Source organism: Chiloscyllium punctatum, chromosome 33 (genome assembly GCF_047496795.1).
Source record: "Chiloscyllium punctatum isolate Juve2018m chromosome 33, sChiPun1.3, whole genome shotgun sequence".
In the NCBI taxonomy this organism is placed as follows: domain Eukaryota; kingdom Metazoa; phylum Chordata; class Chondrichthyes; order Orectolobiformes; family Hemiscylliidae; genus Chiloscyllium; species Chiloscyllium punctatum.
In genome coordinates this window covers 21,866,848-21,883,187 of record NC_092771.1, presented here as the reverse complement: position 1 = coordinate 21,883,187, position 16,340 = coordinate 21,866,848, and the positions used below count along the sequence as shown (strand labels likewise).

Below are 16,340 nucleotides of genomic sequence, written 5' to 3'. Positions count from 1 at the left end.
ACCCGGAGGAAACCCACGCAGACACAGGGAGAAAGTGCAAACTCCACACAGTCAGTCGCCTGAGGCGGGAATTGAACCCGGGTCTCTGGTGCTGTGAGGCAGCAGTGCTAACCACTGTGCCACCGTGCCGCCCATGTGTTGAATGTTTCAGGTTAGTTGTCAGAATGTAGTTAATGACCACCTGACTAGATATATTTTTGTTTAATTGAAATCCAAGACTAAGTCGAAGTCTAAGAGGTGATATGCTGCGATTTCAATTTGTCTGCAGATTATCACTTTAGGCCTCTATATTGCATATGCAGTAACACAACTACCATGTTCCTGCTCCCAGCTGCAGCCCACATCAATAACCTGGTCGCTCCAGGTTTCTAAATATCTCACTCCCATGCACCCCCTTAGCATCCCACAGCAACACTCTGCCTCGTATCCAAGTAAGTGTGCCATCCATCTGTCTTTTGCCACATGTGTCAAACTACTGTAAAATTTCTTTAACAGCGTACAAGCCATCGCTTCTAACATCCAGCTGCAGGACCACAGGACATAATCGTTTGGTCATTAACTCTTTCCTTAAACATAATTGAGATAGATGAAAAATAGCATCCTCCATCTAAGTGATCTACCTTTTTCAGTAAAACACAGACAAAAGTAGTTTTGAACATTTTTTTTTCTAATATTTAGATATTTGGTATGCTGACAAAAAATTGGCCACCCGACTGTTGCATACCTCATGTTCTACATGCTTCATAGCTCAGATTGACAAACTGCTATAGTAATGCACTACAGCACCATCAATGCTGATATCCGAAATGGAAAAGGAAATTCAGAATTATAGTAAGCTGCGCTTTGGACACTACTATCCTCACAACTGACATCAGCTTAACAGGTCGCTGCAGAGTATAAAAGGCCCAATACTGTGGTCTTCACTCATCTTGTTAATTTAAAAAAGGTATGTTAATGAAATTCTCATGCTGAGAGAGTTATAGACTAAAGATTTTAATAAACTATACAAATAGTTCCTAATTGTGATTTGAATTATTTTTGGATAAAGGAGGATGGAGGAATAACATGAAAATATTGAGATAGGTGGATTCAATAAGAAAGATACAGGTTGATGGCTCCCACTTCTTGTCCCAACCATTTTATGTCTGCAACTGTGTTTACAGGAAGGCAGAGAACTTCCATTTGGCAATTTACTCACAGCAGACAGTAGACCTCTGCTCTCCATTTTAGTCCAAATTAAAAGAAAAATCTTCATCACCAATGAGAATATCAACTAAGCAAACCACACGAACTTACCACATGTTCCAGACTCAACAATGTGCCATTGTCTTGCTTATTATAGAAGAAAGACTTTGAATTCAGTTCAGAACCAACCACTCTTACACAGAGCTTACTTGTTGTTGTTTCAGGCCAGAAAGGAAGACACTGAAAGAAAATTAGAAACACTTATGGTGTTTTCAGAGGAACTGTCTATTCAACAGATACGACATTAAAACTAACAACATAGAATGGTTCGCAGAATTCCATATACAACTTGGTCAAGATAATTTGTTCAAATCAAACAGAATTACAGTATCAGCATACATTTAATAATGTTCAGGTCAATGTTCTGTTCACCTCATGGAAAAAATAAAGTCTTCATATTGACTGCTTGCACCATACTATCAAAATACATTATTTCCTTACTGCTGCATGTTGGAGAGGACACTAACGTGCTGGGAAAATGAAATTAAGACTCAACTTGGGGATAGAAAAATTGCTAATCAACCTCACTATCCAATATGCATTAGTCCACACAATTTTATCATATACGTAAACACATGTACTGGTGTAACTACACCAATCTCTCCTGAAATCCAAATTCAAAAACTTAAAACACAAATGATTTTGAACTTCAATACAAACTTTAACTTCACTTTCTCATTTGACACAGAAGTCACTGCAAGGGCAACTGAATAAAAAGGTACTGCAGTGCTCAAATGGTGAACAAACATCTGAACTGGGAATCCAGTCACTTAGTAGGAAGCAACTTTTGATATGTGCCCCCTGCCCCAATATTTATGGCACTGATGTAAATACTAATCATTAAATTTGCGGAGAGATCTGAGCAAATATCCAGATATTGAAGAAGTCTGTTCTTTTCTTCAGGGTAAGTTACTTAAATGGGGAGAACCCAAATGTGACTGCTTTCCAGTGAAGCAGATGGGAAGGAACATCAAAGTCACAATTATGAAAACCAATACTCCCTGCTTTGAATTTATTAGATTTGGAATAGTGGAGATAATTGCTTGGAAAAGTTATGAAATATTTGGCGAAGATACTGTATGAAGTATTAGATTCAGAACAGAATGAACATGGTGGAGGTGAACAGGCTGTCTATATAAAATCACCCAAAATGTTCAGGAACACAACAGAACCCTTGTTATGTCTATCAAAGTACTGTGCACTTTGTATTTATATTCTGCTAATGATGCACTTCTTCATTAAAGGAGCCAGCAGGTGGTAGAGTGGATGCATTAAATATGTGCTAAATTCTTGAGTAGTAATTACATATGTTGCTCCTGTAAATTTGTCATCAGCAAATAGGCTATTTTCACATTTATGGAAATACTATGTTATACCTCCATTGCTGAAATATAAATCCACTGGCCACTGTCTAATTGGCCAGCAGGCTGATCTTCGCCAACTTCCAGTTCATAGGAAGACTTATTAACTAATGTGTAGAATGGAGTTAGGGTAACAACTTTGGTCATGTTGAAACTGCTCATCTTAATGGTTACGCCAATCTGTAATTTAAGAAATAAATTAGTTATTAACGGTTCTTACAGCAAAGATTGTCGACCTTAAAAAGTGATCTTGCACACAGAATGACCTTCCAAAAACCAAACCAAATCAAGGACCAGCAATGCATTTCAGGCTCATGAAGAAAAGGAAATTGCCAAATTTCCTATAAAGGAACGGCAAATGAAAAAATATGATTGGAGGGGGCAATTATAAAGCAATGACATCTATCATTAAAAGTAGGTACGATGGTGTGGACAGAGACAGTACTTTTCCAACAGGCAGATATTTACAAAAATGAAGACCATTAACATGTGATTGAATTGAGATATTCTGAATCATTGAGAGATCCAACAATTATAGTTTAAAAAAAACTTGGAGAAACATAGAATGATTGGGCATGCATAGCTGGGTTATTCAGGAGTGAAATCAGGAATTACCTTCCCACACTAAGTATCGTGGAAATTAAGAATTCCCATAATCTCAAGAGAGGGGTTGGGATGTGGAGGATCAAGAATGACATATCTGTTTTTAAAGTGAGGTAGAGATAGGGAAATAAGAGTCAAAACAGATTATCCATAATCTAACTAAAGACAGAATTGAATAGAGTCAGATGTACAGCACGAAACAGACCCTTCGGTCCAGCTCGTCCATGCCGACCAGATATCCCAACCCAATTTAGTCCCACCTGCCAGCACCCGGCCCATACCCCTCCAAACCCTTCCTATTCATATATCCATCCAAATGCCTCTTCAATGTTGCAATTGTACCAGCCTCCACCACTTCCTCTGGCAGCTCATTCCATACACATACCGCCCTCTGCGTGAAAAAGTTGCCCCTTAGGTCTCTTTTACATCTTTCCCCTCTCACCCTAAACCTATGCCCTCTAGGTCTGGACTCCCCAACCCCAGCAAAAAAAAGACTTTACCTATTTACTCTATCCATGCCCCTCATAATTTTGTAAACCTCTAAGGTCACCAGTCAGCCTCCGACGCTCCAGGGAAAACAGCCCCAGCCTGTTCAGCTTCCCCTATAGCTCAAATCAAGAGGTTTAATGTCCTAATCCTCTTTCTAAGTTGCATTGAAATCCTAACAAAAAGCTCACCACATCTCAAAAAGATATAAAAGTGCCAAATATTAAATCCAACAGTCAAGTAGAATTCAAGATACTGGATATATTTTCAGTTCTTCGTTACAATTTTGGACAGCATCCCAAAACAATGAGAGTAAGGTTACTGAAAGATAATTACTAAAAATAAAGAAGCACATTCTAGGAACGGGAGCTAAACTACAGAACATCATGCATTATAGTCTCTAGATTATGTGTTTCGTATGCAAATTTCCACAGGGATCAGGATGGGGACATGAATACAAGAAGAAAGTGAGGACTGCAGATGCCGGAGATCAGAGTCAAAACTTGTACCGCTGGAAAAGCACAGCCGGTCAGGTAGTGTCCGAGGAGCAGGAGTGTTGACAATTCGGGCATAAGCCCTTCATCAGGAATGTTGAAGAGCTTATGCCTAAAATATCAACTCTCCTGCTCCCGGGATGCTGCCTGAGCGGTTGTGCTTTTCCTGCACCACACTTTTTGACATGAATACAAGGCTCATTAAGTGCTGTGGGAAAGGGGGGAAACAATATCATGGGATATTGGCACAAATACGGGCAGCACAGTGGTTAGCACTGCTGCATCATAGCACTAGGGACCCAGATTTGGTTCCAGCCTTGGATGACTGTTGCGTGGAGTTTGCACATTCTCCCAGTGTCTGTGTGGGTTTCCTCCAGGTGCTCCAGTTTCCTCTCAAAGTCCGAAGATGTGCAGGCAAGGTGGACTCGCCATTCTAAATTGCCCCGTAGCCTCCAGGAATGTGCAGGCAAGGCGAATTAGCCATGGTAAATGTGGGGTTACAAGGCTAGGGTGGGATGCTTTTTGGAGGGTCAGTGCAGACTGTCAGGAGCCAATGAATCTACACTGGAGTAGGAGAAGACTGCATATTATTAGCAAGCTCTTCTGTAATTGACAGTGATCAGAGTTGTAATTGAAAGGATGAACGGGGTGGTCGCAAAGACTTCATTAAAGCCAAGAGTGAGGGAGGTGCTCAGCTGGAAAAGTTTTCACTTAACAACTTGTGAAATGAATAGGGAAGACAGCAAGAAGGTGGTCAAATTGTGATTTGAGCACCCAAAGTACTGAAAATTAAAATATTTCACAGATTTAAACTAAGTGCGAGAAATAAGGAACATGTGAGTAGAGTATTAATCCAGAAGGGGAGTGTGTGCTGCATCGTTTCATTGAAAGTTTTTTAGAAAAACATGCAGGAATATGACAATCAACTTCAATGAATGCAAGATGCAGTCAAGGTGAATTCTGACACAAATTCAATTTGAGCATAGATGGCAATCATTAAAAAGACATGGCTACAAGACAGTCAAAAATGGAAACTAAATATCCTAAGTTCAAAAAGGTGTACATGAAAGACAGAAAAATGATAGAGGGGAGGAGTACTCTTCCAGATCAAGGATGAAGTAGTTTTAGTGGGAAGAGAGGATATAATGATGAGAGGTAAAACAGATCCTGGAAACTTTATGGGTAGAACTGCAAAATATAAAAACACAAAGATTATGGTGAAATTTACATTGAATCCTAATAGCAACTGTGAAGTAGCAAACTGTACAAAATCTGGATAATCATTTACCAAAAGTAAAATGGATTTAATGAGTTTGCCTGGAACTGCGATATTCCCTCTCTGAAAAAGGAAGCAGGCCAGATTAAATTAATAACTAGTAACAAATTAGACTTTGTTAACAATCTAATGGTGGGTGAACCTTTCTAATAGTGTTCATAATATGACTAAGTTCAAATTTGTGCTCAATAAGTGAAAAGCATAAGACAGTGACTAAGATTCTAGACCGAGTGGTGTTACCTTCAACCAGATTAAGATAGAGATAATCCACAACAATCTGAGCAAATTTATCAGAAGATGATCAGTGGAGCATGTTTGTAAAGAAATACAGATACAAAACAAGCTTATAATACTAAAATGTTGAAGGTCTACTCGACAAAATCATCCATGGATAACTAAGGGGTAACAGAGAAATAAAGTTAAAATGCATAAAGATATAGACTTGTGTGTGCGTGTGTATATTATATACATATATCTTGATGATTGAGCAATTTAGAAATACTGGTGGGTTAAAAAAAAGTCTAAGATCCACATGAAAGAATGAAAAGTGCACAGGATATATTAAAAACCATGCAAACAGACTTCAATGTTTGGCTTTTTTTTTTAAACTGTCCAAAGTGGATGACCTCCCAAGGTAATGACGAAATGGTGAAAATCCACAAACAATTGACGTCTCAGGAGACTTGAGGGCCCAAATACATACATAATGAAAATGCATCGTAAAATTAACATAGGCAATGGAATGCTAACCCTTGTACTGGAATGCAAGGCAGTAGAAATCATGTTTCAGCAGTCAAAGCTCTAGTTAGATCACATCAGGAGAACAGTGAACACTTCTATACACCACACCTTTGAAGAATATAACGGCCTTGGAGGAAGTGCAGCTTGGATTTACCAGACTAATATCTGGACCTCATGAGTTAGAAGAAAAGCAGTTATTTATTGAAATGTAGAAGGTGAAGAGGTGATCTGAAGCTATTAAAGGAACAGATAGAATACAGATAAACCATCTTCTCTGGTTAGAGAATCTAGGACTAGGGCACAGAGTCCAAAAGATGAGAGGCAGACGTTTCTTGAATGAAATCCCATGCTAAGCTGGTTAGGAAAGCAGCTGAGTAGCAAAGGAAAAAAAACAATACGATGACAGATATTCTAATTGGCAGAACTGACGTGTGGCACCTGCCAAGCATCGGTGATGGCTCAAACTATTCACTGCATTAAACTGCAGTTCTACAAAAACATCTAACAGGCTGGAAGATGGAGGAGCAGACGTAGGTCATTGAGCCCAAGTCCACACCCCCATTTAAATGAGATCATGGCTGAGCTGATAATCTTCAAATTCACTTTCCTGCCTTTATCCCCATAATCTTTGATTCCTTTACTAATTGAATATCTATCTCAGCCTTGAACACGCTTAATTAAATCAACCTTTTCAGCCCTCTACAGCAAATAATTCCGCAGGTTTATTTCCCTCAGAACAGATTTTTCATCTCAGTCTTAAATGGGTGACTCTCTGCAAGGGAAAACGCATCTGCTAGTCAAACTCACAAAGAATCTTGTGTGTTTGAGTAAGGTCTCCTCTCAGTTTCTGACCCTAATGAAGGCAAGCCCAACATACTCAACCTCTCCCCATAAGAGGATCCCTTCATAACTGTGATAAACCCAGTGAACCTTCTCTGGATTGCCCCCAACACCAGTAGGTAGGGGTCAAAACTGCTCACAGTATTTTAGTTGGATGTTGACCAGTGCCTTGTATAGGTTCAGCAAGACTCCCAACTTTCACATTTGGTTCTCTTTGAAATAAAGGCCAGCATTCCATTTATCTTCCCTACTGCCCACTGAACTTGGACACTAACTTTGAGATTTATGCACAAGGTGGCCCCAAATGCTTGTGCTGCAGCCTTGTGCATTTTTAAACGTGGAATTCCTCTTTTCCTCTTTCCAAAGTCACATTTCCCACATTACATCCCAAATGCCAAGTTTTTGACTCATCATTTAACCTGTCTCTGTCCTTCTGCAAACACGGTCATCTTCACCTTGCCTTCAAAATATTTGTGTCATCCACAAACTTGGCTCATATATTCACTCTCCTCATCCAAATCATTTATAACATAGTGAATAAGTGCGCCCTCAACATGATCGACAACCTTCAATACATATTTCTATAAACACTTGAAACACCACAGCAAAGGAATTGGGATTAGAGTAGATAGAATCTCGATAACTGGTGCAGAATTAATGGGCTGAATGGTGCAGTTCCGTACTGCATTACTCGAATTCAAGAAATTCAGAAACACTTCTGCAGAGAAACAGTGATGTGCAAATGGTAATTTGAGAGATTTTGTGAAATCTTTTAATTTATGAGATTTAAAATTTTTGTGAACTAAAGGTATTCAAGAATATGGAGCAAAAGGCCAGTACACGGATTTTGGTCACAGTTCAGCAACAATCTCGCAGCCTCTCTGTCTGGTCCTATAATCGTATATACCTGTTATTGTTCACAGAAAGTAAAATACTGGAGTTCTACAAACACAGAATAATATTGATAATTGAAACAGTGACAAAGGCAGTGATACATTTAAAGCAACATCATTGATCAGTACGTTGTAAACTGTCAAAAAGGTGAGGTTTAAGCTAAACCCAAATGTACACAGGAAGAGCTGAAATTGCAAAACATTAATTCAGTACATCATTAGCTGAGGGGCAATGTGGGTGGTTGGCACATGAAGCAGAGAAGTGATGTGACTGCAGTAATGGCTTGTTATACATTGGGGTTAAGGTTAAATGCTTGCTCAGAGCTGAGAATATACATCCCATATAATTTATGAACATTTGCGGTGCTGGTCACACTGAACTACAAATCAAATATAAAGTCGATTAGTGCTACTTGGCCTACAAATTTTAAATATTTTGAGTGTAAAACGTAAGGACCTCACTTTTTATTAAATATTCAAACTGTGCTTCAAATAAAAAATCTCACCAAATATTCCATATGCTTTGCTGGACACTTCACACAACCATAACTTCCCACAGTGTCTAATGAGAAACCATTAGACCAGTTGCTAGTAGATACACATAGCTGAATCTGTAAGCCAAAACAACAAAAACATTTCCAATTCAATATTTCACAATCATCAGCTCTCAGAATCTTCATAGCAAATCAATTGAATGATTAAAAAAAAGTACTTAGAATATAAGAACAAAATAGTGCACAATAGAGCAATACTGTTCAACAGGGAGTCTGAATGAAATCCTCACCAACTTCAGGCCTTTCAGGCCTTACTTACATTCTATAATTTCAAATGACGACCAAATAAGCAATGCACTGCAGATTACTAAGTCTCTGATAAGCTGAGTAAAACTGGGTACTGTGTTAAAAAAAGGGAAGAATTGACCATTTTGGTAGTTCGTTTTATGAACAAAAATTAGCAAATTTTTTGGGAGCCTGTTGATATTACATAGCTGAAAGTACAAAAAATATAATACACAATTCCACACGAATGAAAACACTGGAAGGGTAGATTAAGAAGTTTCCCTGACACACCATCTACGTTTGCCAATGAGCAAGGCAAAGGCAGGTATCAGAAATGTCAAAATGCTTGGATATTGATGACGTACCACCAAGAAAAACAAAACCCGAGCTCAGATTAGGCCACTTAATCACATCAGTAATTACAAAGCAAGAACCTCTTTCCCCATCATAAAGCTGTTCGTTCGGTGATTTTTCAGTCATAACTCTTCTTGCCATGAGGACCGCTCCCAAATCTTCTTTCACTTCACGTGAAAAGTTGTTCTATAAGTCTCATCACACTTGCATTTGAGTTAGCATTTTAGATTCACCTTCATCATGTCATTTACACATCACTGAGGTAACCGCTCATTGCATTTTCCAACATTTCATCAGATCACTCATACTTATGATTGCGATGCTTCCCTCGGAGGTATGAATATTTCTTCTATGCATCACTAACCATGATTACAAACAGTATTCATGGATTCAGTGACTCAACGGATGTATAACTTAAGCATGACTTCTTCAAACTTGTAGCCTACCACTTTGGTTATAAAGGTGTCATAGTCTTACCAGACCATAGAGCTGCTCTCCCATTCGAGAGAGAGAAGACTGGTGGCGTTTTGACCAGAGGGTCACTATGCCTCAGGTGAGGGAGAGGTTCAGAAGGAGAGCCCTACACGGTAACCTCATTGGAGTGGGAATTGAACCCATGTTATTAGCAACACTATGCATTGCAAACCAGCCATCCAGCCAACTGAGCTAAATCAACCCTGCTTTTCTGAAAGGAGATATGAAAGTTTTTCAACTTGGCTCTCAGCAGGACTGAAATGCAAGAAAAGCAACACTGGAAAGGAAACAAGAATTTATACAACATGAGAAAGGGTGCTAACTGGTTGGACTATGTTTGGTAGAGAATTAAATCTGCTACAACTCCATGTCAAAACTTCATGTTACACCATTTTGGTTACACATTCCAGCACATTGTTGGCTTGAAGAAAATCCATCATTACTCGGGGTTGAAGGGCCACCAACGCCGTTGCGACTCTTATGGCTTATGAATTTTTCGTGGGGCTCAGGAACTCGAATGTGGAACAAGGTGCCACTGTGGTCATGGCTGCTCCAGCCTTACAGAAATTGAATAAAAGCACACTAACACTGCAGTATCACTTCCTGTATTTGCACATCAACTGAATGCTATCATTCCAAATTCACACCATGCATTACTTACCTCAGCCTCCATCAGTGTTCATTAACAGCAGAAGTAAGAAAGATAAACAACACATGAATAAAAAAAAGATGCTCTAGACCCTGTAAGAAGCTGCAATGATTTATTCCACCTACAAAACAATTTACCTCCCCTTGGGCCCTGTATGACGTCTTTCACTAACTGGGTCTATTTCAACCTTTAATGCATTGTAACAGCAGGTTAGTGACCTCTATTTGTGAATACAGAATTAAAACTTGAACCGAAAGGGGATACTTCTAATGATGAAGAGGCACCCTTAAGAAAAATCACAAACTATAATTTATTTTATCTAAATATGCTTTGCCATTCAGCCCATCTACACCTCTTAAAACTGCAGATGGCTATCCATTATTCAAATAACTGGCAAATCTCCTCTATCTCCTCTAAGCTGAAACCACAAAGGAATGATACGCACCTTATTTTTGCTGAAAATGTTTTTCCGTTTGAAGGAAAATAGGACAACATCACGGAAGTCAGCCGCATGTTTCACATGTATATCTTCTGCACGATATTGCAGGACCCGGGATGTTTTATTAATGATCCAGTACGGGCTATAAATAGACAAAACCAGACGGCCACTAATTTTCCGAACGTGCACCAACAAATCAATGCTCATGCGATCTTTACTGTCAGCAGTGAAGCATATTGGAAACATTTCAGCCAGTCCATCTTCAATTTTAACATGGCCACTCCAGTTCCTGCCTTGATATTTAACGAGGACTAGTTCCATTATTTCACCCTTCATTCTGGATTGGAGTACGTCTGCTGAGGATCCTTCTGCCAGTTCATTAATTTCAGCTGTTGCCTAGATAAAACAGACAATTTATTTCAAGAGCAAAACTTTCAAAAGTAATGTGAACCATCACATTTTGGAAGAAAATTTGAGAGCTAATATTAACTAAATAATACAAGTTTTAATGGAATCCAGGAATAGAGATCTCCACAGACAGTTGCTTGTGGAAGATCGGGGCTGTTTGCGGTGTTTCCTTTACGTGGAACGGTCCTCGTTGCCATACCGGCACCACAGCCCCACCTGTTCCTCCACTATACCGATGACTGTATCGGCGCTACCTCATGCTCCAACGAGGAGGGTGAACAGTTCAGCAACTTCACTAAACACCTTCCACGCCAACCTCAAATTCACTTGGACCATCTCAGACACCTCGTTCCCATTCCTGGACCACTCCATCTCCATTTCCGGCAGACTAACCACGGACACCTACTACAAGCTGACTGACTCCAACAGCTACTTAGACTACACCTCCTCCTACCCTACCTCCTGTAAAAACGCCATCTCTTATTCCCAATTCCTCCGCCACCGCAGGATCAGTTCCCAGGATGACCAATTTTAGCTTACAAAATCTTTGATGGCCTCCTCTTCAAAGAGCACAATTTCCCATCCCACGGGGTCGATGATGCCTTTCAGCGCATCTCCTCCACTTCCTGTACCTCCGCCCTTGAACTCCACCCATCCCAATGCAACAAGGACAGAACACCCTGGGCTTCACCTTCCATCTCACCAACTTCCATTTATATCACATCATCCTCCACCACAAAACAAACCCCACTACCAGAGATATATTTCCCTCCCCACCGCTATCAGCGCTCTGGAGAGATCATTCCCTCTGTGACTCCTTCACGTCCCCAATAGCCCACACCCAATTCCTGGCACCTTCCCCTGCCACTGCCACTGCAGGAAGTGCAAAACCTGTGCCCACACCACCTCAGTCCAAGGCTCCAAAGGATCCTTCCACATCCATCAGAAATTTACCGAGACCTCCACCAATGTCAATTACTGCATCCATTGTATCAGGTGTGGTCTCCTCTACATTAGGGAGATAAACGTTCTGCAAGTAGGTCTCCTAAGAGAATATCTCTGGGACACCCGCACCAACTAACCCCACTGCCCCATGGCTGAACACTTCAACTCCCCCTCCCACTGTCAAGGACATGCAGGTCCTGGACCTCCTCCATCGCCAAACCCTTACCATCCGACACTTGGAGGAAGAACTCCTCATATTCCGCCTTCAGACCCTGCAACCACATGGGATAAATGTGGATTTCACCAGTTTCCTCATTTCCCCTCCCCTCCACATTATACCAGTCGCAAGTATCCAACTCGGCACCACCCTCTTGACCTGCTCATTACCTTTCCCATCTATCTGCTCCACCCTCCTCTCCAAACTATTACCTGCTCCCTCACCTTCATCTACCTATTGCATTCTCAGCTCCCTTCCCCCTAGGCCCAGCCACCACCACCATTTGTCTTTCAGCCTGCCCGGCCCACAAGTCTAATTCCTCATGAAAGGCTTTTGCTGGAAACATCAATTCTCCTGCTCCTCTGACTCTGTCTGACCTGCTGTGCACTCCCAGCACCACACTCTTGACTCAGGTCTCCACAAGTGACTTAGAAGGCCAACATATGCAAATTCTTCTTGATGACAGGCCAGGTTAATAAGATGGCTAAAAAACGTCACACAGGATCCTGAGCTTTTATAAACAGAATTAGTGCTGGGTTTATTGTCACATTACTCAAATGATTACAGTGAACTGTTCACAAGTCGCCACTTACGGTGTCATCTTAGGTACAAAGTTACCTAGGTACAGATTCTTCAGGAAAAAGTTTAGAAAAATAAAGAATTAAAAAGTCCAGCAATACAGATCATAGGAATAGATTAGAAAAATAAAAAGTTCAGAATAACAATCCTTCCAACCCAGTACACGCTGGCACCTCGCCTCCATTCCAGGCTAGGCCTTGACTCCAGACCAGGAGGGCACTCTGGAATCATCTCAATGCTGGAAAGTCCACACTAAGGCCATACCAAGCCACACTGAGGCTGAGAGCTCGAGTGCGCACTGCGTCCAAGAGTCTGAGTCGGCATTGAGGCAGGGAGTTCAGGACAGAACCGAGGAGAAAGGGAAAAGAAAAGCACAAAGGAGAAAATAAAAAGGAAAAAAGCAACGAAACAGGACAAGTTCCAGCTGAGGAGTCCTATTCCGCCATCTTGGAAGGAAACAAGCAGAAAAGAACAAAAAATAGGAAGCTCAGTTTCACTTTCATGAATCACTGCTTAAATCTCAGCTAAAGTGCCATGACCAATTATGGGCATCATACTTCAGGAAGGATGGCAGTATCTTCGAGGGGCTGCAGGGGAAATTTACTGGAATAACCCCAAGCATAATTAATATTAGTTACTACACAGATGGGAATCTGGATTTCTTTCCCACAAAACACGAACAGTTAAGTGGAGATAGAAATGCATAAAATTCTGAAGGGCTTTGATAGATAGGCAGAAACTTGATGATAGCAAGGATGCGAGGTTGGAAGTTCACCTCAAGGTCAAACAGAACAATGGTTACTAGCAGTCTGGTTCAGCGTCAGACAGTTATCACAGAAAGGTTGAGGAGATGGCTGATCAGCAGAGTTTGTCACGATGAGTGAAAACAATGCATTCAGTGTTCTCAATATTTAATTGGAAGAAAGATCTTTCATCTAGCACTGGATGGTGGAAAAGCAGTCTGAATTTAAACAGAATAGCAGACGACTCACCATCGTGGGTTGTGCAAAGGAATATGTGGCAGATAAGTGGCTTGAAGAAGAGAGAGTACATAGTAACTGAGTTAAGAATTTTGATGTCAAGATGAAGGATGGGAAAACATAACAGGAAAAGGTGGCAGCAAATTGTGTAAAGCCATTTATTTGCAAAAGAGTTCTGAAAGTTAGTCAGAAAGACAAAAAAAGGCAAGTCTCAAGTTGACAGAGATAGCAAACAGTTTTACTGGTGGTAGGACTGAGAATGGCGAGAAGGTTATGGAGTCAGGAGGTTGAGGATACAATCTTGGCCATGGACTGAAATATTAAATTTGGTCTATGATAGGCCACTGAGGCTGCACACCATCAGGATGAACTTGACCGGCATCAAAAATGGTGGGAACAGGGGTCGATAGCATAACACATCTAACATTGTCTCAATAAGGTGGTTTAGTTCTTGACAATATGAACATGTAAATGAGCTGGCACTTGTATGATTCAACATTGGGTAAACTAAGCAACAATTGTAGAATCAAGGATGGGTAGCACAAAGATAAATTTCATTACTAATCAGAGATATGTGAAAACTGACTCTGCACTTAATTTGATGATCTTCAATAACCCCTATAATAGCATCAGAGAAACGGAGGGGATCCTAAGAGAAACTTGGACATGCCAGAAAAGAAATCTTAGCACATGTGCTAAATGGCTTTGAGACTGGTAGGAGTGTTACAGTAAAAAGTAGTACATGGAGTGGGACTACATGCGAGGCAATCAATGTGTGTTTGTTGACTCCGCCAAAAACCAGAGGGTTTGAGGGTCACTATGCATCATGATCTATATTCTCACCGAAGGTGAAAGACTTTTTAAACGAGGTCATCATTAGTGCTGTGACGAAGACAAATTGGAGATGAAAAATATGGAGCTATCACTGGAGCATTTGGGACTTGAACACAGCCCTCTTCTCAACAGTATATCCCAGATAATTAGAGAACAAGCTGAGGTGGAAGATGAGGAAGGTAAACATTTTAAGAATAGGTTGAGTACAGCAGCTTAGAAAGTAGCATCCAAGACAGAGAGAGTAGTAGTAGTTTTGGGTCAAATAGTATAGTGATTAGAAGCCACATTAGGGGTGTCTCAATACAGCACAACATTATTTCCAAGTTAAAACATCCACCACTTTATTCAATGCGCTCTGTTGCATAGTGTTATGATTATGAGAGGTGGTATTAAACACGTAAAACAAAACTAAATCAAATTTGAAGTCATTAATTTGTTTTTAAAAATAACATTTACTGTTAAGCTACAACTTTAACTTAAAAAATAGCTAAAATGGATCGTACTTCCAATTCAAACCAACCCAAATTCGAGAAGCATAAAGATACTTCATTGCAAATAGCCACTCTAAATGAACTGAACTCACCTCCAACATGTAACGCAAACTATATGGCAGAAGATTTCTGATTGTAACTGTTGGGTAGAGGTGAATAATATAGGCTGGATCCCACTCATCTTCACCATGGCTACTAATAAAGTTCAGTTCATCTGGAATAGCAACAGTATTAACTATAAGAGGAAGGAAGCTCATCTCAGTGGAAGGGCATTGCAATGTGCATCGGATCTCGGTGCTTCTGTGAAGCTCCTCCTTCCATGTAATGTATGTTGTTGACATTTTGAATTGGTCCTCCAGTCTACCCGATGGCTTCAAAAACAATTGCCCCCTTCAAAAAGAAAGTAATATATTAGCGCTTTGTACAGCTCCTACCTTATTGATATCCAGAATCAACCTGTTCAGATCTGCTGCGGAGCTACCACTGCAGCATTTGGGTTTTGAACGCAGACCTCTTGTTTCAGAGGTGCGACACTACCACTGCACCACAAGAACCATTTTTGTTTTAAATCAACCTGTTCAGATGTCTTCCAGAGCAGGCAGGACTTGAACCTACAGCTCTGGACCAGGAGTAAAGGTACACAAAGAATTCACTACACAAAGAGTTCATCAACTGGGAAGTTTCAGATATTTATAAATCAACTTGTTCAGGCTTGTTTTGACATACCACAGGAGGAGGGACTTGAACTCCGAAGTATGGACTGCATCATAATGGCCCACTCTAATTTATCATACACTTAATGCCAAAGTATAATGAAGCTTCTCTTCAACATAAAATTGTTCTTCTATGGAGTTGCCTGAAGCCAAATGTGTTTATAATATTAAACAGCTATGGTTGAATGGTGTTCAACCATGCTTCTCTTCTCTCAGCCATCATTCCAGTCCTTAGTTCTATTTGTAAACCTTGAAGATAGAAGTTAATTTTGCCTTGTTGAAAACCTACATCTTTAAATGGAAGCATTGGACATACAAAGTTGCTAATTTGTAGTCCTATATTGCTTGGCTGTTTGCTAACGATGTGACTGACTCCCAGATACATGGTCCAGACTGCCTTTCTCAAATCTGAAGTTTGAAAATAAGTAGAAGTCTTAGCACGATGAAAGGATTTGAAAGATGTTTGGATATTAATGCCCACTGCATATTTTTGAGGGTTGCATGAAAAATTAACTGATGCTTTTCTTAAATTCACTGGA

The 16,340-nt window shown here is 40.3% G+C and overlaps 1 protein-coding gene across 5 annotated transcripts in view; it reads right to left on the bottom strand.

Annotated features, from left to right (window-relative positions):
- Positions 1-16,340, bottom strand: part of vps13c (vacuolar protein sorting 13 homolog C) — a 284,102-nt gene that overhangs the window by 60,474 nt on the left and 207,288 nt on the right. For all 5 annotated transcript variants that reach the window (XM_072553135.1, XM_072553136.1, XM_072553137.1 and 2 more), the window contains 5 exons: positions 15,181-15,478; positions 10,641-11,030; positions 8,446-8,550; positions 2,622-2,786; positions 1,297-1,425 (listed from right to left, as the gene is read on the bottom strand). In XM_072553135.1, coding sequence (XP_072409236.1) covers positions 1,297-1,425; positions 2,622-2,786; positions 8,446-8,550; positions 10,641-11,030; positions 15,181-15,478 — 1,087 coding nt within the window. The remainder of the gene's footprint in view (positions 1-1,296; positions 1,426-2,621; positions 2,787-8,445; positions 8,551-10,640; positions 11,031-15,180; positions 15,479-16,340) is intronic.